The sequence below is a fragment of the Monodon monoceros genome, unplaced genomic scaffold (genome assembly GCF_005190385.1).
Source record: "Monodon monoceros isolate NGI ecotype Baffin Bay Population unplaced genomic scaffold, NGI_Narwhal_1 Super_Scaffold_11, whole genome shotgun sequence".
Lineage (NCBI taxonomy): Eukaryota > Metazoa > Chordata > Mammalia > Artiodactyla > Monodontidae > Monodon > Monodon monoceros.
Window position 1 is genome coordinate 71,631,963 of NW_021703767.1, and position 24,825 is coordinate 71,656,787.

The 24,825-nt window shown below is 51.7% G+C and overlaps 1 protein-coding gene and 1 pseudogene across 2 annotated transcripts; one reads left to right on the top strand and one right to left on the bottom strand.

Annotated features, from left to right (window-relative positions):
• Positions 1-11,400: 11,400 nt before the first annotated feature.
• On the bottom strand, positions 11,401-21,739 carry ZDHHC19 (zinc finger DHHC-type containing 19). 2 transcript variants are annotated; one of them, XM_029215487.1, is made up of 8 exons: positions 21,498-21,739; positions 21,026-21,147; positions 20,331-20,470; positions 19,321-19,493; positions 18,810-18,915; positions 12,803-12,888; positions 12,254-12,458; positions 11,401-11,623 (listed from the first exon to the last, which is right to left on the bottom strand). In XM_029215487.1, exons 1-8 carry the CDS (start codon positions 21,635-21,637, stop codon positions 11,504-11,506), a joined length of 1,092 nt encoding a protein of 363 aa, XP_029071320.1. In that variant the 5' UTR covers positions 21,638-21,739; the 3' UTR covers positions 11,401-11,503. The 2 variants fall into 2 exon arrangements, with proteins under 2 accessions (XP_029071320.1, XP_029071319.1); XM_029215486.1 differs by lacking the exon at positions 11,401-11,623 and having other exon boundaries at positions 12,073-12,458.
• Positions 21,740-23,156: 1,417 nt separating this feature from the next.
• LOC114890396 lies at positions 23,157-23,390 on the top strand (annotated as a pseudogene).
• The last annotated feature ends 1,435 nt before the right edge of the window (positions 23,391-24,825 follow it).

Consider the following 24,825-nt stretch of genomic DNA (forward strand, 5'->3'; position numbering starts at 1 on the left):
TGAAATCTTCTGCTGGCTGGTCATTTAAGCTTCAAGCAAGCTCCCTTCTCTTCCCCCTCAGGGTGCTCCAAGTCCCTTGAGGCCAAGGCCACCTCATTCATCTTTCTCTCCCTCCCTTTGCTTTTCACCCAGCAAATCCACCCCTTGCGGAGAGCTAGCTCATCCGGTGCCTCCTTACTTGTTTGTTCTATTTGAACCACTCTGGCAAGTCTCAGCCAGGGACTTTTAAACCATTAAACTTTATGGTGACAATAGAACAAAGGCAGAGAGACAGATCAGTAACTAGTCATTCCAAAGGTGAAAGCACACCCTAAGGGTTTTACAAAAGGCACCAGAACAAAAGGTGTTCAAATAGGAAGGGCCCTGACCCCACGTCATTCATGGTGTGTGTGTGTGTGTGTGTTTGTGTGTGTGTGTGTGTGTGTGTGTGTGTCAGAGGAGAGGGGCAGCTGTGGCAGGGACAGTGTCTGTGGGTCTGGGCAGGTGGGGGGATCCGTTTGCAAAGTTTACAGCTTTCCTTTGACTTGAATCCTCACCTATCGCCAGATTGTGTGTTACAGGCCTGCTGGAGGCCAATTCTAGGCCAGACCAGTGCTTCAAAGAACCTCAGAGGGTGAGTTACTTAGTTCCCCCTCCAGGTCCTACATCCCTGTGCGGCCCAGCCTGGCAGGCCTCTGCCTGCCTTTTGTATCTGCCTGCTTCTCCTTCCCACCATCCCCTCCCCCCAGTCCCCAGTCAGTCTCGCTATCTGCCCTGCCACTGGCGTGACATCAGCCAGTCTGATGCAACCGTTTCTGGTCGGAGGACCAGTCCCTGACTGGCACAGTTCCCCTGTGGAGAGGAGACGTGAGCTCTGAATCGGGCCCACTGCCCCCCCTTTCAGTGGTCCTGCAGGGACCACCCTACCACCCTCCTGAAGATCGGTCGCGGCCACTGTTTAGCTCCTCCACCCCCTCACCGAGTGACCTTGGGCAACTCGCCTCACCTCTCTGTGCCTGTTTCTGCCTCTGGAAAACAAGACAATAACACCTACTCACGGGATTGTTGTGAGCGTTAAATGGGAAAACAGTGTTTCCCAAACTTCAGTCATTCAATTTCCCAACACAAATTTTACCATATCTGCACATCACCTGCTCTATTCTTTACTTGGTGTTTGTCACTGAATCAACTTTAAATCATCTCACTCTGTAAAAAATACACTTTGCTAAAGAACACTGAGCCCACGCAATTATTCCTTTCAATTGACCCATTTAAAAAACTCCTGTCCCCAAATCCTTCAATTCTTGGTCAGGACAGGCCTCTTTTGAGACACCTATATTCTTTTCTAATACTCATTGCCATAAATGCTTAACTACTGATATACAAAGTCCCCTGGGGAAGGGACATGCGGGCTGCTGCAACATGCTTTGGGAGACCCCAAGGTAACAGATAGGCAACCTGGAGCCCGTGCCCAAGGCAGGCTGCAGTGGCTGTGGGTCATGGGAAACCTCTGCCTGGGGGAGTTGCCGGCCACCTGGACCAGCGCCCTCCGCCCCCAAGCAGGGCGACGGGGGCACAGGGGACAAGGGAGCACTAGGGCCTGGCTGCAACGAGATGTCAGCTCATCCTGGGAGTCCCACTTCAGGCCACTGTCAGAGTGCATTCCTCCTGCCAGTCGGTGCCTGAGGACCAAGTGTCAGGATGGCTGAGACCGGGCAAGGGGGCGAGGGCAGATCTGGCCTTCGTTAAGCTCAGGTCTCTCGAGCTGTGTGGGCTGGCAGAGCCTGACTCCGTGAGCTCAGAGCAGCCTGGCCCAGCGAGGATTTAAGGGTGTGGAGCTTCATCGCTTCAAAAACAAGTCAATTAAGTGGTGCATAGGGCCTGCATATAACAACCCTGTAATTGTGCTCTGCACGGTCAGTTTAGACAGCACTTTCACATGCTCTGCTTCCCTGTGAGCTTAGTCAGGGCAACTCCAGGACTGTTACCCCAGTTCACAGATGAGGAAACTGGGGTTCGGAGAGGCTGAGATGTGTACGGAGGGGGAGGAATGAGGGATACTTGCTGGCACCTATTAGGAGCAGGCATGTTCCCGTGTCTGACCTCATCTAATACTTGGGACAGTGCTGGGAAGTATGGACTATAAGCCGAATAAACAAAGTTAAGAATCCTACCCAAGATGTAGCCGATTTGAATTTGTTAATTACTAGCAGCCCCCAACTTCCAGCTAGGGTATAACCCAAGATACGGTCAAAAGATATTTTCCCACTGAAATAGGGTTGTTATGGTATTTAGGTACTCAGGCTAGTCCAAGGAGGGCCAATTAACCCACAACACTCCAGAATTCTTGAACATGTATAGTGAACACTAGAAAAACATTGTTGTAACACCAGTAATTGAAACAGAAAAGCAATAGCACTTGATAAGAAATTACTTTTCATCTTGAATGCTTGCCTGAAAATCTGAGGCCAGATAGAAGAGTGGATATAATTTACCCTGCACTCCTATTTTAGAATTTAAAGAAAAAGAAGAAAAAACAGGTGGGGTGGGGGGCACAGAGCAGCCAGTGGGGAGCAGGCTGGAGAAAAAAGGACAGAGACAGTTGACCAAGTCGGGATGTTGTGTAAGGAAGAAGCAGGTCCCCGGGAGCCAGCTCCTTGTGAAGGGGCCGGCAGGATGGCCAGGGACCCTAAATTCTCTCCCGCTCAAGAGGCTGCTTCCCATTGGAACAAGAGTTCCGGCCTCCACAGAAAGATAACAGAAGGTACTGGACCTGCCGACTCCTGGGGAGTCAGGGGGACTCAGAGGCCTGAGAACAAGGAGGGAAAGGCATTTTCTCGGGAGGAAAAGTGTGTTTCCAATGGGTAGAACCAGAAGTGGATTTAAACCCCTGCCAACATGTACAAAATTCTGGAAGTGGGGGCAGGTGCAGCATCTGAAAGCAGCTAGAAAACCCCCTCAGTCCTGGGAAGAGCAGCCTAGCGCTCCGGCTGCTTTCAGCTCTGATGCTGAGACAGCCGGTTCCAGTCCTGGAGCCCCACGTACCAGCTGTGCAACCCAGCAGGTGCGTCACCTCTCTGAGCCTCATCTGCTACTGAAGAGGCGGCACACTTCCCACCCAGGGCTGCTGCGGAGAATAACGTCCACAGAACAACTCAGGCACAGAGTCAGGCACACGGCTGGGGGGACACGACAGGTAATCAACACATGTCACCTCCCAGCCTGGCTGGCCCCCTCACTTCCTTCAGAGCCATCGAGGCTGCTGCCATAGCCCCCTTCGATCCAGGTCATAAGGCTGCAGCTGAAGGGTGGAAGAGGTCTTGCATGATTCAAAGTGGATATAAAGAGGTGAGAGGAGTGATTCTAACTTGAGATCAGAGCCTCACAGCTGGTCAGGCTGCAGGGGGCCACTACCTCCCATTCGTGGAGCCCTGCAGGAGAGGGGCCTGCAGTGAGGGCGGGCAAAGCAGAGCAGCTGGCCGTGCCGATGAAAATGTCTCTAACCCCCTCGTCCCCATTGTTCTCAGGTAATGTCAGAGCTGGAAAGAGCCACTGATCTTCTGGTTCCACACTCTCACTGCACAGATGAGGCAACAGGCCCAGAGAAGGGAAGGGCTTTTCCCAGTTACACAGCCTGGCAGAGAAAGCGCTGGGCCTAGAAATCAGGTGTCCGAACACCCAGACTGGCAGCTGGAATCCCTTTCATTAGGAAACACTTGCTCATCCACCAAGAGTATCTGATGAATTTGCTTCCAGTCTTTTAAAACTACATAAATATAATTTAAATTATATTGAAATATAGTATGATTTAAATAATATAGTATAAATTTAAATTAACTTATACATGAACACATTCTTTTAAAAATTAATTTCATTACCTCCTGGGCATGTTATGGTTATTCAGTGTTTATTGAATGAATGAATGAATGAATGAATGGATTTGTATTCCCACTATCCCAGTTCAGGCCTCAGTCTTTTTATAAGCTTCCCCATGAATGACAGGAATAAGTCTTTGATAGGTACCCTCCTCTGGATATCCCTTCACCAAGTGCCCTTCCTCCCCATACCCACCCAGTCCTACCATGGGCCCCACAGAAGGGACCCAGGGGCAAGGAGGGCAAACAAGGCTGCTCAGAGAATTCCTCTTATCCTGCTCCTCTCGAGGTCAAGGCTGGCCTTGGGACACTCTTTGGACTAGACTTGGGACAGATCTGGGACATCCAGATGCCATCTCCCCTGGATCCATGTCCCAGCACCCTGCTCAGAGGCTCCCTCACACTAAGTGTCTCTTTCATTCAACGGCTGGTTTTGCCTTTGTTTTTTCTCTCTCTTCCCCCTGGTGCTGGGGCTTGGAAAGACCCTGTGCCTCTGGTGGGACTCTAAGGGAATAATTCAATCATACAAAATTAAGGCTAGTTTGATGGGGGAATCCTTTCACGATGTATACAGATAGCAAATCATCATGTTGTACACTTTAAATATCTTAGGATTTTACTTGTCAGTTATGCCCCAATAAAAAAAAATAAAAGAATATTAAGGCCAGAGCCTGGGAAACTGGCAGGGCCTGAGAGCCTGAAGATGGAGGCTCGGCCAGGCCCAGCACTGCTGAAAGCAAGGGAATGAGTGAGTTCTCCAAGATGGGGCACACCCCAGAGATGGGACCTGGGAGAGATCCTGGCAGGAAGTGAGAGAAAAAGTCATAGACAGAGTATCCCTAACTCAGGAGGAGAGTCAGGAGTGTGTCAGATACCCGAGATCAAGGGTAAAGAGAGAGTTCAAGAAAGAGGGTGTGGCCAGCAGCGGGAACGCAGCTGAGGACGGACGGACAGTGGCCTTCCCTTCTTGAGATGGATGTGCACCACCGTCCCCTGGGAGCAAGCTTGGGGCCTGGCTGTGACCAGAGGCCTTCAGGCTGGATCTGGTGCTGAGGAACCTCCCGGTGAGGCTGGACGGTGAGCCTGAAAGGGTGTGGACCCTCCATCAACCCCCAGGGATGAGTGCCCAAGACCCCACCGAGCAGAATCAGGGTGGGACAGAAACCAAACAAAGTCCTTGTTTAAAGCCACCTGAAATTCATGTTTCAGGAATGTTTGACTTGGGGCTTCTCTTTCCTGCAGCAGGATCTTTAAAGAAAACAACTCTCTAAAAGCCTCAACTCCAAAGCACAGAGCCCTCTGTGTGCCTCCTTCTGGTCTCTGCTTCAGGAACAAACCTCCTTTACTTTTTGGTCTGGAGTAAAGACCAAAGGGTAGATGGAGCCCCTGGGCCAAGGTGGGTGCAGCCCACGTCCCTGCCAAGGGTTCAGAGTCGAGCCATCACAACCAGACCTTGAGGCCTTCCAGAGGCTTCCACCCCAGGGGCTCAGGGTGGCTGGCAGATAGGGGTGCCATCTGGGAGCAGAAAGGGCCATATCCCTGCCCCAAACCCAAGTCCAGCCAGCTCTTCCCCTCGGGACAGATACTTGGTGGGGAAGAGAGGGAGCTGAGAAGTCACCCAAGGAAGGTGACCCAGGCTGGGATTTAAAGTGAGGCGGCCCATCCTCAGCCTTGGCCACTTCCAGATGATCCAAATCCAGAGCCTGCAAAAACAGCAGGGGAAATGTAGACAGAGGGACAGGGAGTTACTCCTGCCAGGCTCCCCAGGCCCAATCTGGCCCTCCCGCTGCTCCCTTTCCAGAAGCCCCGTGCCCGTGGGGCTGTGGTTGGTGTGAAAGTCCAGAGCACCTTCCCATGGTACACTGTGTCACCCCCAAGTGCCAGAGGTAGCTGGGCCTGGGCTCAAGTTTCCCTTCTGCAGATGTGGTAACAGCGGCTCTGAGAGGCTAGGGGCTTTCCCGGGGCCACACCACCGGGAAGCACAGACCCTGCTTTCCAACCCAGGTCTCCTGATGCCCCATCTTGGCATCCCACTGCCCGGCCAGGCAAAGGGCAAGAAGGAGAGTGTCTTTCCGTGTTGTGTTTGTCAGGAGCTGAAGAACAGATACCTAGGAACTACTGGTCAGGGGACTTTCCCAGCCCAGATCGGTACTGCCCAGGGATCGGTATTCTTGCTTGGTGACCTAATGCTCTCCCCACCCCGGCTACTAGGGGACAGATGAAGTTCAGGCACAAGACCCTAATAGGTCCTTGAATAAGCTCCGCCCGGGGCCCCATCCACCTCAGGGCTTGTACCCAGACCAAGGACCCTCCTCCCTGGCCACTAAGCCATGGACTCCCAGGAGGGCAGGGCAGGAATAGCCCCAAGGATCCTCCAGAAAACTCTGTCCTTACAGATAGGGAGATGGAGGCCCGAGGGCTGTCCAAGGTCATGCCCACAAAAGTCATAGCATCTTCCCCACAAATCATTTTGAGGATTAAATGAGATAATACAAGCCAAGCACTTAGCCCACAGTTAGCATCAAAATGATTGTTACTATTGTTGTCACTTTTGTGAGTTTGCCTATGGGAGCCAAGTTACCAGGCCTCCAGGAGAAGAAAGAGTGCCCTTCCTGTTTACAGTCCAGGCCTCTGACCCATCCGGCCTCTGACCCACAGCGGGTGGTGGAAAGGGCTGAGAAGCAGGAGATGGGGACCCAGCCTCGCCTGGCCTCTACTTAGCTGCGTGACCCCAGGGCAAACCCTGTTAAACCTCTCCCCGAGTGCCGGTGCCTTGCTTTTCTTCTCACTGAGAAATCAGCTAGATATTCAATGTGGGAATACTCCTTCCAGTGTGGGAATCTCCAACGTCAGCAGCAAAACGGTCCCGACCAGAAGCAGCTGAGAAAGCGTGTGCCTGGCTCCGAGGAGGCCCCGGCCAGAGACAGACAAAGGCGCCCTGTGCAGGCCCTGCCTCTGGCCTGGCCCAGAGTTCTGGAGGTTTCCATGCCCAGGCCCAAGGGCTTCCAAGAATCACAGTTGAAAGTTATTACCTGAAAATTGTCAGACCGTTTACTTTGTGTTCCTGGAAGCTGTTGTCCAGGAAAGGTGGTGACGGGTCGGGAGAGAGACAGAGTGAACACAGGAAGAGCGTGGAAGACAGTGAAAGGAGGAAGAGGGGGAGGAGAGAGAGGAGATGGAGTGGAAAGGTGAGAAGAGGTGAGGCAAAGACAGACACGGACAGACAGACTGGGAGGCTACAGAGAGAGGGCAGAGCTGGCAGAAGCGGCAGCGGTGGCTCTGAGCAAGGCCCGGACACAGGGTTCAGATGACCACAGCTTTGGCTTCTTTCAGCCCGGGCACTGCCCGGCCTCGAAACAGATGCAACAGGGTGCTTTCTTAAGCGGAAACCTCCTCTCCCATGAAGGCGGGCAGAGCCGTTGGGTGGTTATCTTGCTGTTCCCTTGAACACACTCAGCCCACACCTCCATTCCCCGTTGGCCGGGGGGACACAAACATTGCTTGATCTTCTGTAAAACACCACAAACTTCCCCTCCGAAGCAGCCCCTCTCCTTTGCTCCCCGGCCACCAGGAAACCCATACCAAACGGCAGCCACTGTGACTGGCATCGCAAAGGCCCTAGCAGGTCACAGAGTCCCGACCCAGGCATCACCTGGCTCCTCGTGCGGCGACAATCACTACCATTGAGTAAGCACCTACCACGTGCCCACGCTGGGGTCAAGCTCTCCACGTGCGCTGCACACCGAATCCTCATAAAGGCACAGTAGAGGCAATGATTCATCCCATTACACAGCAGGAAAGCAGGCCGTCCGGCCGGCTTCAGAGCCCATGCCTTAGCCACTACTCTAAGTTGAAATAAAATATAACTGCCTGTGAAGCACAGTGTCGTGACAAAGGCTAAAGGAGCTTGGCTCTGCCACTTAGAAGCAGTGCCACCGCGGAGAAGTGGCTTGTTTGCTCAGTTCGGTTTCCGCAACTCTAAGACAAGAATAACAACTTCGGGGGTTGCTGTGAGGATTAAAGGAGATCATGTGAATCACTGAGCCCAAGCCCTAGCCCGGTGGGGCTCAGTAAAGTTTTGTTAGTCAGGACAGGCCTGGCACACCTTCAGCCCAGCCTCTTCCCTCCACCGTGCTCAGCCTGCGGGAACTGGAGGAGGACGTGGGCGTCGCTGGAGCATCACCTGGGTGTGAGGCACGGTGCCCGGGTGCCCAGGAGGGTCAGCCAGCAAGGGGCCTGTACTCTGGGAGGTATTAGGATTCTGGCCCCCCGATCCCATGCTGCAGTCACCTCCTCTGTCCTATCTGTCCCACCCTCAGCCACTGGCAGGGCCCCCTTGGGTGGGGTGGGCAAGGCAGGGCAGGGCAGGGCTGAGCACAAGGCAGCAGGGCGTCATTATCGCTCCCAGCAGAGCTGGGGTCAGGGTTAAGCCTGCCTTCTTATCAGGTCCCCAGGCCCTGTGCTAACGCGTGCTGCCTGGCTCTCTGGGGGCTGGTAGGGGGGCCCTGAGGACGCTGCTCAAGGCCTTCCTCCTCTGAAATGGTCCCTGGAGCAGGAGTGGGAGAGGCAGCCCGGAAACAGAGAGAGCGCGCCTGGCTTGGACACCGTGTCACCCTAGGCAATCCCTTCCCTCTCTAGTGAAAATCTGTGAAATTGAGGGTGGAGGGGCAGCTGGATGACGTGACCCCTAAGTCCCTTCCAGCTCTAAAGAGTTAGGATCCTGTAGCCACCTGTGAGCTAGCCACCATGGTCATCCTGTTTACAGACGAGGGAGCTGAGGCCAAGCAGGGGGAAGAGACTCGCTCCCATAACATACTAGTTGGTAGCAAAGCTGAGTGACACCCAGGCCTCCCAACTCCTGGCCCAACGTTCTTCCCACCCCACGTACACTCTGACCTTCTAGAAGGTCATGGAGGAAAGGTGTACAGATGACAAGGGGGTGGCTGCTTCCAGGCTCCCCCTCCTTTCTTCAGGTTCCAGGAGTGGCCTGGGGACCTCTCAGAGAGGCTCCAGACATGTGGGCACCTGGCAGCCCTGCAGGGTTGGGGCCCAAACCACTCCTTGGTTCCTGTCCAAGGGAACGCAGGGACGGCAGGGCTTCTAGGTTGTGTGTGGAGAGCTGGCCCCATTTTCGGGCCCTGATAACACCCCTCCCCATATCAGTGGGCCAAGGACTGCGAGGGGTGTGTCTGGGCATCAAGGGCAGGTTCGGCAGAAACGTGGAGGTAGAAAGGGAAGGTGGTGCAGCTCAACTGAGGCCTCCAGCCTGGCCGGAAAGAATCTCTGAGGGCGCCCAAGGCTTAGGGGAGATGGTGTGGGGAGTCACAGGAAAGGGTGAGCTAGGTCTGCTTACACCTTGAGGAGCAGAAGAGCCTGATCCAAGGGGCTTTCCTAAAGAAATCCTAGAAACCTCAGGTTGGGAGGGCCCGGAGACCCAGAATCTACATCCCAGAGCAGGAGGGGACATGGCCACCTCTGAGAATCTGAGGAAGGTTACGTCCTTGCCCAGTGAGAAAATGAGGCCCAGGCTGTGGGGGGAGGTGACTCACGTGTGACTGAGGACTTGTGAGGCCCTGCCTGAGACGGAGTGAGCCCCCTGTAGAGCTGGAGACAGGGACCCGGGTAGGTGCGGTCCTGATGAAGCAGCCAGGACCACAGAAGGACGGCAGCAGGTCAGGCAGGACTGGGCCACCCCAGACTCTGTGGCCTGGCCTTCTCAGCGCCCTGTGGAGCTGGGGTTCTGGGCAGGCACCATTTGGGCACCCAGCCAGTTCCATGAATATCCCTCCATCCAGGCTTTGACCCAGGTTCCTGAATCTTCTTCCTCTCTGGCGGAGGCCCAGACCACCCTGAGGACTCCCATTTGGGAGGAGGACTGAGGGCCTCTCCTCACTGCTGAGCAGCTGGGCTGAGCTGAACACACACAGAGAGGCCACTCACACAGATCTGTGTATCACATACACACCTGGGGTCTGGGGCTCAGAAAGTCTCATGCCCTCGTCCCCTCACCCTGTGACCATGGACTGTGGGCTTCCCAGACAGGAAAACCTGCTTCAGCTTTAGTTGTAAACGTGGGCCCTAAGGATTTTAAATGTGGCCACTGAGGCCATTTACAGCAAAGCTAAAACTGGGCTGCCTTTTTCTATGGCAGTGAGTACCTTGCATCCCTCCCCAGAACCCAAGGTTAACCCTGAGAGAGCTGAGAAAAGGCTTGAACCCCAAGGGGGGCTTGGGAATGGGGAGACCCTGGGACCAAGGCAAAGGAGGCGAGAAAGAACTGGAGTCCCTGGGTTGAATGAAGCTGGCCAGGAGCCGGAGAACCAGAGCCACAGGGGTGGGCGAGGCTGGGCCTGGGGCTGCCACAGACAGGGCGGGAGGAAGAGGGGAGGGCAGCCTCGAAGGCGACCCAGCGTAGAGAGAAACGGAGCCGAATCCTGCATCGTAGGTCACCCACCTCCCCAGTCCGGGCCCCCAACACACAAGCACATGTGCACACACAGACACACACCTTCACAGGCCCCCGGGGTGCTCATCCGACCCTTTGGTGATGTCCTTCCCTCTCACCTTCACCGCACCCCACTTCACCTGGGTACACGGGGGAGAGGAAGCAGTGTGGTCAGTGTCCATCTTCACCTCCTAAGGCAGCAATTCGGTAACTTCAGGGTGGTAGGATCCCATGGAGCACTTGACGGTAATTCAGATTCCTGTCCTCCCCCCACCCTGAGATTCTGAGTCTGTGGTCTGGGGCCCAGGTAATTCTGAGAAGGTGGTCCTTGGAGGGATGCTGAGTGGTCTGCTAGCTGTGTGGTGGAGAAAATAATCATAATCCTACTGGCTGCATTCATTGCGTGCCTACTGTGTACCTGGTGTTTTTCACGAACCACCTCGTTTCATCCTCTGACAGCCTTCCTGGAAGGTGCCATTATTTCCATTCCCAAAGTCACACTCTGGCCACTAGAGGAGCCACAGTTTGACTTGGTTCCCTCCATTCACCCCAACCTACCCACACACACAGACTCACAGGGCCTGGTACCCACGCCAGGGACAGGACCAGAACCAGCATCTGACTCCCCAGCAGGAGGAAATGGCTGGGTGAGACCCACCTGCAGGAAAGTTGCAGAGTTGGTCTGTGACGGAGAATACTCACACACACGCCCACAGCCCCCCACCCCCGCCACCCGGGATGAGGCAGGGGGACCAGCCCACCCGCGAGGCTCCAGGGGGCACGGCCGGACCGGGCCAGGCTTGGCGAATTCCCAGGTGGCGGGCGCCCCCTGCAGCCAGACAGGGGTGCTGCAGGGCAGAGGCTGGACTTCGGGCTCACAACCCGGCATTGCTGGGTTTCCTCTTCCATCGTCTCCAGCCGTCGCTGTGGCTGTTATGGTTGCCCCATTTTAAGGATGAGAGCAAGGTTGAGTGTCTTGTCCGAGGTCGCAGAGGACTCTGGCTCTTCCCCCCCAGGGGCTTCGTCCCAGCCCTTCAGAGCCCGCCTCATCCACACTCCCTCGCATCGAGGACAGACAGTGCAGCAGGGCAGCTGTAGGAGGTAGGCAAAGGGTATTTAATGGGCTTTGCGGGGGGGGGGGGGGTCTCAGCACTCCCGCCAGGCGAGTGGGCAAGGGCAGGGCACAGAGGTCTCCACAAGGGGCTCAGGAGGTGAGGTTCGGCTGCGGGGGCTCCTGGCATCTCCCAGTGCGAAAGGTCAAGAGGTAGGCGGAGCCTCGTCTGGGGGCCTCCCGCAGCAGGGGCAGCACCGGGCTGGCATGGAGCTAAACACACGGTGGGGGGGATGGGGGCTCTCCCTAAGCCCCGCCCCGCAGGCCACCCATAGAGGAGCAAGAAACTGCCCAGACTGTCACCCACCAACAGGCAGAGCAAAGGGAGTGGGATGGCACCCCAGAATGTCACTGCAGGGGCTCTGGAGGGGCTGTGGGTTACCAACCCCTACATCACTCTTAATGCTCCACTTCCACGTGGTTCATAGACTGGGCTTCAGAGTAGAAGGTGCCTTTAAGTAAAGGAATTCCCCCTCTCCCGCCCCCGCCAATTATAAACCACTGGACTAGTCTCAATCCTCATAAATAGCTGAGGAAACTGAGGCCCAGAAAGGGTAAGTGACTGGCCCAAGGCCACCCAGCAAGTGAGTGGTGCGGCCTTTTCCCTTTGTGTCTCCGGGGACCCCTGGTGTATTCTGGAGGCCTGTGACTCTACTGTCAACACTCTTCAGGCCTATAATGCCCCTCTCTCGAGCTCTAAGTGCTCCAGCTTCAGGGCCAGCCCAACACTGGGGGGCTTCTCCCAACACCTGTACAATCTGCAGACGCCCCCTCCCAACACACACAGGCACACATGCACGCTGCACACACACACAAGCACGCACATGCACACACACTCCTCACCTCCTGGAGGGCTGCAGACTCACCACTCCCTGGGGGCCCCTTGCCTGGTTGGTCGAGACCCAGAGGTTGGGACTGGGGGCCAGACCCAGGCCCAGGGAGGTCTGGGGGACTGAGCGTGGAGGGGCACATCGGGAAGTGAGGGTTCTGCCTGGGCACCCAATCAGGCCCCACCGCTCTCTGCAGCCAGACAGCTTCGGCCATGTACCTGGGGAGCAACAAGCCAGATGCGAGTGGTTGTGGCCCTCCTGGCCTTGTCCCCCTCAGCCTGGGGAGCACACAGCCTGGGCATGGCCCTGCAGGGAGCTGTCACCAATCTCATCCAGGCTGCCATGCCCCTCTAACCCCATTTCTTGGAGCAAGAACCCACAGAGGCAAGGAAGGGGAAGCTCCAGATGCTCCCACAATACCCTGGAGAAAACTCCAAAAGAAGGAGAATAGTGAGCGTAAGGTGCTGGGAGCTATGCTAAGGGGCCAGCGGAGACGCCCCAGCTTCACCCCGCCCCACCCGCTCCAGGGGCCACCGCTCAGGCCTCTGCTTTGCCAACTCACTTGGGTCCCAGTGGTGCACAAATTGTTAAATACCAGTTGCTGGCACAGCCGTGGTCGAAGGGGTTGTGTCCTTCCAGGTATCGGCACTGGGCGGGGATGGGGGGTGTCGAGGACAGGAAGAAGAGCTCAGATCCAGCAAGACTGGGCAGGCCACCCCCACTGGCCCTCCCTGCACCGGTCAGCTCAGCCCAGGGCTGCAGCAAGACTCCAAGGACAGAGGAGCCAGGAGAGTCAGGCGCGGCGTCCCCAACCCACTTCTGAGCAGCTCTGGCACTGCACCCACCTCTCCTGCCTGCTCAGGGATCCCTCCCCATCACCTTGTATCCCCTTTTGCACTGTCCTCCCCCACTGTCTCATCTGGCCACACACATCCTCCTGCTACCTCCTTCCAGATCCTTTCGGATCTTCCTTTTGCTGATAAACTACTCCAAAGACAGTTCTCCACCCATGTTCCCTCAACTCCTCTACTTTCCCACATCTCATTCTTTCCTCAAATTGTGCCTTCACTGAATTTCACTATCTGGAAGGACAGTTTGTGGTGCCTAATCCTATTTCCCTAAGCAAAATCACATGGCCTTGGAAATCTGGGCTGAAGCTCCTGAGCACCCAATGCTTGACCAATGTCAAGCCCAAAGGTCAAGTCCTCCCCTGGAAACTCTTGACCAGGTTTTCTCCTCCTCGCCTCCTTCTGCCCATCAGCCTCGCCCCCTCCTCCTTCCCAGCACAGGCTGAGTCTCATGGGGACCTCAAGAGCCTTAGCTACAAAGTGCTTGTCACGTCCTAAAGTGGCCCAAGAGCACCTCTGCCCACCACCAGCTCCCCTGTGTCCCATGCCCTTAACCATTGTGATTTTTTGAGTTCTCCCTACTTTAAGGTGTTTCAAGAACTTAAGGGAAACTGGCATTCTACTCTCAATTTTAATTAAATGGTTAGAAGAGTTTGATTAAATTTACAATCAGAATTTTAAATCTAGAGAAATAAATTTTGATTTATTAGATGTACACAAAGAATAGAAAAATGTTGACTGCTCAGTGCTTAAAGGGATGGGAATTGTTTAATGAATTCATAAGAACTGACTAATAAAGTAGAGCCCTTCCTCTCCCCATATGGGACCCTCATCCATGAATGGAATCCAACAGCTCAGAAGTTCCCAGACCGTCCTCTCTCACCGGCTTCAGGCCTGGTCTCCTGCTCCAGTTCTGTATCTCATACGCCCTCATGCTCCACAGACCAAAACCAAAGTGGGTATCTACTCGCCCCATCTCCTGCCCAATTCCCTGCTGCCTCTGCTCTCTCTCCCCTTCTTCCCCAGGGATTGGGGAGTCAGACTTCTCTCTCTTTCTCTCTTTCCTTCTCTCCCAAAGCATTATGGATTCCTTTGTTGGTAGGTTCACTCATTTGTTCATAAATATTTGGGGACCTCAACACTGTTCCAGGCGTTGCTCTGGGGACTGAGGACACACCACAGACAACAAGGCCAGCCTTAACTTTCAGGGTGCTGAGGGCAGTTGGGGAGTGGTCAGGGCAGCACAGAGAGGGGATTGGTGAGAAGAGCAGGCAGCCCGGCCAACACTCCAAGGTGTGGGCAGGGGAGCAGCAGCCCAGGGCAGCAGAGAGAGCTGGACCCTGAGAGGCTGGGGAAGGGCCACAGCAGGTACATTCTGTTTCAGATGCTGCTCTGTGCAGCCTGGAAAGATTAGTCTGAGGATTGCCCGCTGGCTTTGGCCACTTGGAGAGTGCAGCATCAGTATGACAGTGAGGATGGAGGCTGGGCTGAAGTGGGCTGAGGAAGGTGAAGAACGACGACGCTAGTGGGCACAGCCAGTGCTTTCAGGAAATGTGGTTGCTCTGGAGGGGAGAGTACAACAGGGGAGGCCTGTGATGTTAAGGGATGTTTGCTTTGTTTTTAAGATGTGAGAGACAAGAACATGTGTACTGATGATGGGAAGGAATGGCAATAATGATGACCTATGGGGCACTTACTCACACCAGCCACTGTTCTATGTATCTCACACACATTAACCCATGCTGTCCCCTTTTATGGATGGGGAAACTGAGGTACCAGATGGCTAAGTAACACAGCCAAGATCTCCCTGCTGGTGTGTTGTGAAGCTGTGATTTGAATTTATGTGGTCTGGCTCCAGAGCCCTTGTGATCTAAGCAAGTGGCCCAGCAGAAGTTGTGGTCAAGGGATGGAGGTAAGAAGGAAATAAAGTTGAGGTGTGTGAAGAATGCCTGACATGGGTTCTGGTAATGGGAAAGAGCCCTGCCTGGTGAATCACAGCGTGCAGATCACATTTAGGTTTCTTAAGGCTGGAGATCCTGGATTAGGACAGCCCCATCTGAGCAGAGGAGGGAGGGCAGGCCTATGGCCTGACCTGGACTAGAAGAACCACAGGATGTGGGAAGGGAGGATGCTGCCCAGGAGAGGCTGAAATGAGGGACTGAGGCTGGAGAGAGGAGACATGCAGACCACAGGGAGCTGATGAGTCAGGGCTGCACACAGGAGTCACAGGTGGGCTGGGAACCAGATATGGGTGGGGTGGAGTGATTAAGTGGTGACTGGAAGGATGGGACATGGTGGGCAAAGAGGGTTCCTCTGTCCTTTCAGCTGTCTCAAGGTCTCCAGCCCCTCCCTCATTGATGTGACCTACGACAGTCTTCCTAAAACAGCCTTTAGTCAAGTCATTGCCATGTGGAAGGAATCCCATGGCAAGGGTGTTCACTTTTACCACTCCTAATCAACACAGTACTGAAAGTCCGAGACAATGCAGTAAGAAAAGAAAAGGAAATAAAGCCATACACGTTGGAAAGGAAGAAATGAAACTGTCCTTTTCACAGATGACATGATTTTCTATGTAGAATCAACAAAAAAACTATTAGAACTAATAAGTGAGCCTACAAAAATTGCAAGATTCAAGACTAATATACAAAAATCCATTGTATTTTCTTATAATAATAAAGAAATGGAAATGAAATTTTAAAAAATTATAAGAGCACACAAAAATGAAATACTTAGAAAAAATCTAACATAATGTAGTCAAGATCTACATGATGAAAACTGTAAGACACTAATGAAAGAAATCAAAAAAGTCCTAAATAAATGGAGAGTTACACTACTTCCATGGGTTCAAAAACTCAATACTGTTAAAATGTCCATTTTCAAAATTGATCTCTAGGTTCAACACAATCCAAATGAAAATCTCAGCAAACATTTTTTGCAGAAATTGACAAGCCGCTTCTAAAATTTATATGGAATATCAAGGTAACTAGAATAGCCGACAGAACTTTGAAAAAGAACAAAGTTGAAGAACTCACATTGTATGACTTCAAGACAATATAAAGCTACTAAGCAAGGCAGTATGGTACGGTAAAAGGATAGAGTCCAGAAATACACCTACACCTCTATATTCAATTGATTTTTGACAAATGTTCAAAGGCAACTCAATGGAAGGATAGTCTTTTCAAAAAATGGTGAACAACCCATACGCCAAAAAAACACAAAAAACCCATAAGCAAAAAAAAAATCTTGACCCATACCTTGCATCATATACAAAATTTAACCCCAAATGAATCATAGTCCTAAATATAAAACCTAAAACTGTAAAACTTCTAAACGAAAACGTATGAGAAAAATCTGTGACCTTGGGTTAAGGAAAGATTTCTTAATTACACACCAAAAGCACAATCCATAAAAGAAAAAACCGATAGAGGGACTTCCCTGGTGGTCCAGTGGCTAAGACTCTGTGCTCCCAATGCAGGGGGCCCAGGTTCAATACCTGGTCAGGGAACTAGATCACACATGCCGCAACTAAGAGTTCGCATGGTGCAACTAAAGTTCCCATGTGCCACAACTAAAAGATCCCATATGCTGCAACTAAGATCTGGCAAAGCCAAATAAATGAATAAATAAAAATAATAATAAAAGGAAAATGTATTAAAAAAAGAAAAGAAAAAACTGATAACATACTTCAAAATTTAAAACTTCTGATCTTTGGAAGACACTGTTGAGAAAAGTGAGATGACAAACCACAGACATGGAGAAAATATTTGCAAAACACATGTCTGAATCCTGAATAAAGATTTCTTAAAACTCAATATTAAGAAAACTACCTAATTTTTTTAATGGGCAAATGGCTGAACAGATATTTAATCTAAGACATACTGATGGTAAATAAGAACATGAAAAGATGTTCAAAATCATTAGTCATTAGGAAAATGCAAATTAAAACCACAATGAAATGTCACTACACATTTATTAGACTGTCTAAATTTTTTTAAAAAACTGACAAAGCCAAATGTTAATGATGCAGAGCACCTGGAATTCTCATATATTCCTTATGGGAATGCAAAATGGTACAGCCATTTTGGAAGACAATTGGGCAGTTTCTTATAAAGTTAAACATACAGTTACCATATGACCCAGCAATGCCAGCCTCAAGTATATACCCCCCCCAAAAATGAAAACTTGTGTTCACATGCCTCTACACCAATGTTTATAGTGGCTTCATTTATAATCACCCCAAATTGGAAACAACCCAAATATCCTTCAATTGGTGAATGGGTAAACAAGCTGTGGCACAGCTATATGATGGAATACCACACAGCAATAAAAAGGAGGAAACTCCTGATGTGGGCAACAACATGGATGAATCTCAAATGCATTATGCTAAGTGAAAGAAACCAGACTCAAAAAGCTATGATTACATTTATGTGAGATTCTGAAAAAGGAAAAACTATTGGGATAGAAAACAAATCAGTGGGGACTTCCCTGGTGGCACAGTGGTTAAGAATCCGCCTGCCAATGCGGAGGACACAGGTTCGAGCCCTGGTCCGGGAGGATCCCACATGCCGCGGAGCAACTAAGCCCATGCGCCACAACTACTGAGCTTGCGCTTTAGAGCCTGCGAGCCACAACTACTGAGCCCGTGTGCCACAACTACTGAAGCCTGCACGCCCTAGAGCCCATGCTCCACAACAAGAGAAGCCACCGCAATGAGAAGCCTGCGCACCGCAACGAAGAGTAGCCCCCGCTCCCCGCAACTAGAGAAAGTCCGCGGTGCAGCAACAAAGACCCAACGCAGCCAAAAATAAATATTTTTTTTAAAAAGAAAACAAATCAGTGGCTGCCAGGGGCTGCAGATAGGGAAAGAAACTGACTCAAAAGGCCATGAGGGAATTTGGGGGGGGGGGTGTTGGGGTTGACGGAACTGTTCTAAATCTTGGTTATGTCGGTGGTTACAGGACTTATGAGTTGGTCAAAATTCACACAACTGTGCACGTAAAAGGGCAAGTTTTACTGTATGTAAAGAAAAAACCCTATCAAGGCTCCCGGGTTTCCACTGCACCAAGATTAAATTATCCACTTGACTTCTTTGCCTTTTAAATCTGGCCAATCCCAGGCAGACCACTTGCCCATGCCACAGCTGCTCCAAATAGAACTGTTTCCTCATCATCCTATCAACATTCCACAGGCTTTCAGGCTTCCCAGCTTTTCTGCAAGCTTTGCCCATCACTGCAATGCCCTTCCCTCGATTTATGCCCGTCCGAAACCACTAAGTGGCACGTCCTACCCTACACTGAAGTCCTCACTGAACTCTCAGTGCTCTCTCTGAGTCTGTGCTACACAATGTAGGCAGGCCCCTCTCCCAGAGTGTTCGCGGGTGTCTGGCGAGGGTTACTCTGATTTCCGGTTCCTTGTCAACACAAGCGCAGGAGGCAGCCTTACTCACCTTCCCGCCCATAGCTCAAAATAATGCGCACGCGCCTAGCACACAGTAGCGCACCTTCGACGCAGCGCACCCAGGAAGGAGAGTGACCACCGAGCTCCAGGAGGACGTGAGATCTGAGCTGAATTTGAGTCTGGAAGGGCTAATGAGGCACCTTCGAGAGAAGTCAGGCCATCAAGGACCAGGGCGTTGCAGAAAGCGGAAAGTGCGGAAGTCCGGAAGGGGCAAGGTGACCACCCACAGCCCGATATAGTGGCGCCCCGCTCGGCCCCACGTACCTTGCCCTCGTAGGAGCGCTCGGCCGCGCTCACCGACATGGCCTGGATCAGCAGCAGCAGGAAGAGTGGCACCAGGAAGCCGGCGGCGGGTACAGCCACCACGATGCTGCGCACCGGCTAAAGAACAGCTCCTCCGGCCAGTCCTCCTTGGCCCCGCCCTTCACCCACCTCGACCCCAAATTGCCCCGCCCACGAGCCCCGCCCACTCTCTCTCTGCGCTCTATCCCAGTGTAAGCCTCACCTCACCCTGCTGTCCAGGCCCCTGTGCCACCTCTAGCACTTCCCCTCCTTGACCCTGCTAGATGCTCACCCCTTCGCAGTTCCTCCTATCCCCACCCACCTGCCCGACTCTACCCACCGTCACCTAGTCCCACACTGGTCCTCCCGAGAGGCTTCGCGGAAAACCCCTCCCACCACTACCTCTGCACCGCGCCCTCCCCGTGACCCCCCTCCTCCGCTGTCCCCGCCCTCCCCACAGCTCCCCTCGTGGGTCCCACAGCCCAGCAGATACGCAATAGCCTTGTCCATGGAGAAGGGCAGGTGGGTCGTGCGCACCAGGAAGATCAGACAGGTGACCAGCATGGCACCTGAGTAGAGGCATAGTGACAGGATGAGCAGCATAAAGAAGCGAAAGTTGCGGTGACCGATGCAGTTATTGACCCACTTGCAGTGGTGATCAAAGTCCTAGGTGAGAGGGAGAGGGGGACCTCGAGGACCCAACCTCTGACTCGGGCTCCATCGCCCCCAAATCTGAGGCCTTACCCCCACCCTCTAAGCCACCTGCCCTTGGCCTCATGCACTGGCTCCCATTCCTAAGGAGACACTGAGCCACAAAGTCCCTAACATTGCTGGCATTTCTGTGGTTAGAGCACCATACTGCTCTGTGGCTCACATAGTTTCATGTCAAGAGACCTTTAGAGCCGGGGCCTGCTAGTCTTCTCTGGGACACATCCTGGTGTAACTTCAGGCAGGACATAGAATATCTCTGGGCCTCTGTTTTCTTATCCACTGGATGAGCCTAATGATAACATCCTTGCCCAGCCAGTCTCCCAGGGTTGTAAGGACCAGTTAAGACAGCACATTGGTAAACTGTTGCAGGCTGTGCACTTAGAGCCCAGGAGACCAGGAGACCCTCTGGCCTGGACAGCCAGAAGAGGACAGGCAAAATTCCCCTGGCCAGGCCTGCAACCTGCCTGAAGGCCTCGGGCATCTAGTGTCAGTGAGCCCTCGATAAGTCAGGGGTATCTTTCCTTCCCCTGGCCTGACCAGGCCCAGCATAGATGTGGATGCCCCTCTGCATGTCAGCACCAGTGCAAGAAAGGGCCAGCCTCCCAGGAAAGGTGCAGGCACAGTGGCAGTGACTTGTATGAGTGACCAAGAGTGACTGGGAATTACTGCCACCCTTGGTCTTTAGCAGTCCTGGAAGTAGTTTCACACTGACCACAGGCCCCCGTGTGAGTGGGCCTCCTGGTCCCAGGCAGGTGCTGGGAGGGTAGGTGGGCAGGTGAGAGGGGCACTTACCTCCACACAGATGTTGCACCAGGGGCAGTGGTAGGTCCGGGGCGGACGGTGGAAGCAGCACTTATGGCACCACTGCAGGCGGAAGGCCCTGTGGTTCACCCATACCACATGTACCATCGTGGAGCCCTGTTCATTGGAGCCTGGCATGGGAAAGGGATTGAGCAGCAGCAAGAGGCCCTTCCGTCAGTCTGCTGCAGCAGAAGGGTGTGGGCACGCAGCCCCACAGCATCACTGGGCTCCAAGAAGGGTGGGGACCAGGTGGGCAGGGGAATCCTTAGTCCCCACTGAGCAAGCTGACCAAGCTTAGAGAGGCTGGCAGTCAAAGGGAAGGTGGGTTTCCAGCCCGAGGAGTTCTTTGAGAACTCAGGCCTTCCACTGTGAGCAATGCTTTAAGGAATCTGTGTGGTAGGAAGGAGGAAGAGGAAACTCAGTGGTTGTGAAGAGCTGGCTTCTCTACCAAACCTACCCTAGCCCTCCCCTCCAAGGCTACTGGAACACCTCCAAAATTCTGTTTTTCCACACCTCCGTGGCTCAAGAAGTGAAGTGCCAGATGCAGGGCTTGAGCACATGAGGACATGGGGTGAAGGGGTCCTGAGGCCCCAGGCGGGGAGATGGAAGGAGCACTTTAGGAGTCATCCCAGCAGGCAGGAGCCCTTCAGGTGCTGCTTCCTTCTCCCAGGGGGCCAATGTCTCACCTTGATGCAAGATGCCAGGGTCTGAGAAGTTGAGTGAAACGAGACTGAAGAAGGTGAGGATAAAGAGGAGGCCTGTGATGATGGGAAAGGCCCATTGCCCGTCCTGGGCCAGCCACCTGCAACTGAGACCAGAGCAGGAGTCAGCCCTGATCTGGGGTGGCCTGAAGCTCCCCCCAGGACCCAGTCCACCGGGTCAGGACCCACAGACCATAAATCCTGGTCTAAATATCCAGGCTGGTGACAGATCCATAGAAACTCTACCAAAGGTCATCGAGTATTACCAGCCACCTGCAGCTCCCAGGTGCACCAAGCACTCTATACTTCTGTGCCTTCGCACGTTCAGTTCCCTCTGCCTAGAACCTCTGCCTTTCCCTGACCCCTCTTCTGTACTCTCCCTGCCTCTGTACTATCGTTATGTGTTTTCCTTTCTGTTGCTCTGTAAGAAAGCTGTCAGCTTGTGTGGGAGACTTACGGGAATGCGAAGAAGAGGCCACTGAAAACGACAAGCAGCACCACGTTGAAGGCGGCAAATAGGCTCGGGAGGATCCAGTGGGGTGGGGCCTGAGGCGGGCTATGGGGCTCCTTCAAGAGCGGCATGGCTGGCCCTCCCATGGCCCCAGGGGAGATTAGGGCCCCCAGGCTCCCTCCCCACTGCTGGCTCCAGGAGCCCCATGGCCACAGCAGCCTCAGAAGCCACAGCCCAGGGTGGAGGGAAAGAAGCCCCAGTGTGACATCACAGAGGCTGAGGAGAGTGGGGGCTAGGGGCTCTTCAGCAGCCCTGTCTGCCGTCTGTGACCGTCACTTCCAACAGCAAACCATACCCCTACTTGTGCTGGGGACAGAGAGGTCCTGCCCCTGAGAGGTTTGAGACTACATGAGATTAGAGCAACACGGGGGGAGAAGCTGGGTGATGCTACTCACCCTTTCAGGCTCAGTGCTAAACAAAGCAAACGGTGTTCATTGTTCTATCTCCATTTTTTCCTTGTTGTTGTTACAAAATTGCACTTTGGGGGAGGAGGCAGCTAAATCTTCCCTTGTTTCCAGGTTTGGCTTCACAACACAATTCTGGTCAATGAGACATAAGTGGATGTCTGAGGGTTTCTAGAAAGGCTTTTGCTTTCCTGATAAAAGGGGGAAAAGACACAGTTGGTGCAGCTTTGCCCCTTTCTTCCTGTTTTGAACCTGGACGTGCTGGGCTTGGTCCACCTCGACCCATTAGGCAATAAGTCAACATGGGACACGAACAGAATGACAATAATGACACTGAGTCACTGCCCCAGCCTTGAACCGCCTCCCTCTGAGCTGTTTATTATGTGAGAAAATAACTGGGTTTTCTGTTACATACAACTGATATTTGTCATTTATTTTAGTCACTGAGCATCTGAACCCCTCTGTGTTTGGAGGATCCCTGAACTGTAAGTCTTGATGAAGGGCAAAGACTTTCTCCATCCCAACTGAACCTGAAAATGCCAGATACTTGCATTCAAAGCCTCTCTTGCAGCTAACACACAGGCCTGTGACTTGGGTGCCACCAATTAGCCTCAGATCTGCTACCACCAACCAACTGAGGAATCCACTGAGATGCAGCAACTGTCCTTTTAAAACTTAGATCATGGCCTCCGATTAGAACCTTCCAACTGCTTCGCTGCCCACTCAGAGTAAAGTTCAAAGTCCTTACCATGGCCTTCAAGGCCCTCCCTGATCTGGCCCCACTAACTTTCTGACCTCATTTCCCAACACTCAGCCTCATACTCACTCCACGCTCGCCAGGCACACTGGCCTCCATGCTGTTCCTCAAACACACGTGGTATAGTCCAGTCCTGGGTTCTTCACACTTGCTCTTCTCTTTCCCTGGAATTCTCTGCCACATATATTCACAGAACTTGTTCCCTCACTTCATTGTATTCTTTGTTCCAGCGGTGCCTTCTGCCGTTATCCACATGCCTGCATCTCCAACTGTTTCCCTACGATAGATTCCTAACAGTTGGATTTAGGGCCAATGAATACGAATACTGAAAACATATTTCAGAGTCGAATCGTTGCCTTACCTGACTTGGACGTGTCTCTCGCCTGCGTCCACTCTTCGCGTCCTGTCATTCCAGTCTTGTGCTGCCCAGTGCCCGCCTGCAGGATGGCCCATGAGCAGATCTGCTACTCGGACAAGTACTTCGATGAGCACCACGAGTACTGGCGTGTCATGTTACCCAGAGAACTTTCCAAACAAGTACCCTAAACCCATCTGATGTCTGAAGAGGAGTGGAGGAGACTTGGGAGTCTAGGCTGGGTTCATTACACGATTCACAAGCCAGAAGCACACCTTCGCTTCATACGACCTCTTCCAAAAGGTCAACAAAAATGAAGTATATCTGGGGATCATCAGTTAAATCTTTTTCAAATTTAATGTATATGTGTATATAAGGTAGTATTCAGTGAATACTTGGAAAATGTACAAATGTACAGATCGTTCATCCATGTCTGTGCGTGAGCTGTATTCTTCACAGCAACAGAGCTCAGTTAAATGCAACTGCAGGTAGGTTAACTATAAGGTGGTTAAGATAAAATTTCTTCTAGCCAGTTTTTCTCTTAATATAAATGCCTGTTTGACTTTACCTGTTACTTTTGTTAAATAAAATTTGTATGTCACATTTTAAGAAAATTTAAAATAAAACATATTTTACATAATTTATAAATGCTTTCTAGAGAGTTTGTGCATGTTTATACTATTATGACCATACCCATATCATAATACTAACACTATAATTAGGTATTAATGTAAAATAATTTCTCCAATTTTATAGATGACAAATGATAACTTGATCTTTTAATTTATATCCCCTTAAATTACTTATGAAATTAAATATTTTTATATATCTATAGGTCATTTTATTGTAGTTTTGTGAATTGCCTGAACTCTTTTTCTTATTGTGGTAAATATACATAACATAAAACTTATGTTATGTATAAACCATCACTACTATCCATTCCAGAACTTTTTCAGCATCCCAAGTGGAAGCTCTGTACCATTAAACAGTAACTCCTCATTCCCTCTCTCCCCAGTTCCTGGTAACCACTGTTTTACTTCCTATCTCTATGAATTTGACTATTCTAGGCACCTCACAAAAGTGGAATCATACACCTGTCCTTTTGTATCTGCCTTATTCCACTTAGCATAATGTCCTCAAGGTTCATCCTTGAGCTTCAGCAGTCTTGGAAGTTGGTATGTTGTAGCATGTATCAGAATTTCCTGACTTTTTAAGACTGAACAATATTTAATTGTATGTATGTGGCACATTTTGTTTATTCATTCATCCTAAATGTTGATGGACGTTTAGGCTTTTTCCACCTTTTGGCCATTGTGAATAATGTTGCTATGAACATGGGTGCACAAATGTTTATTCAGGTTCCTGCTTTCAATCTTTTGGGTCATATGGTAATTCTATGTTTAGTTTTTTGAGGAACTGCCATAGTATTTTCCATAGCAGCTGCATTATGTTACATTCCTGCTAACAATGGACAAGGGCTCCAATTTCTTCTCATCCTTGCTAACACTTTTTGTTTTCTTCTGTTTTTGTTTTTGTTTGTTTTTTACAATATCTATCCTAATGGGTATGAAATGGTATCTCATTGTGCTTTTGATGGGAGTATTGGGTTTTTCTTTCTGATTTGCAGGAGCTCTCTTATATTAAAAATTTTGGTTGTGCTTATTGCAAATATGTTCCCAATTATTGTTTGCCTTTTAATTTTGCATGCAATATTTAGTGTATAAAGTTTTTGTTGTTTTTATATAATCAAATCTATGG

What these genes read in the sequence shown, in the direction of transcription:
- ZDHHC19 (XM_029215486.1), bottom strand. Translation starts at nt 21,637, where the DNA reads ATGGGAGGGCCAGCCATGCCGCTCTTGAAGGAGCCCCATAGCCCGCCT. An exon ending in AGCGCTCCTACGAGGGCAAG is followed by an intron (nt 12,889 to 18,809) that starts GTACGTGGGGCC and finishes ATCCCCGCCCAG; the next exon opens with TGCCGATACCTGGAAGGACA. An exon ending in TGTGCACCACTGGGACCCAA is followed by an intron (nt 12,459 to 12,802) that starts GTGAGTTGGCAA and finishes GTTGCTCCCCAG; the next exon opens with GTACATGGCCGAAGCTGTCT.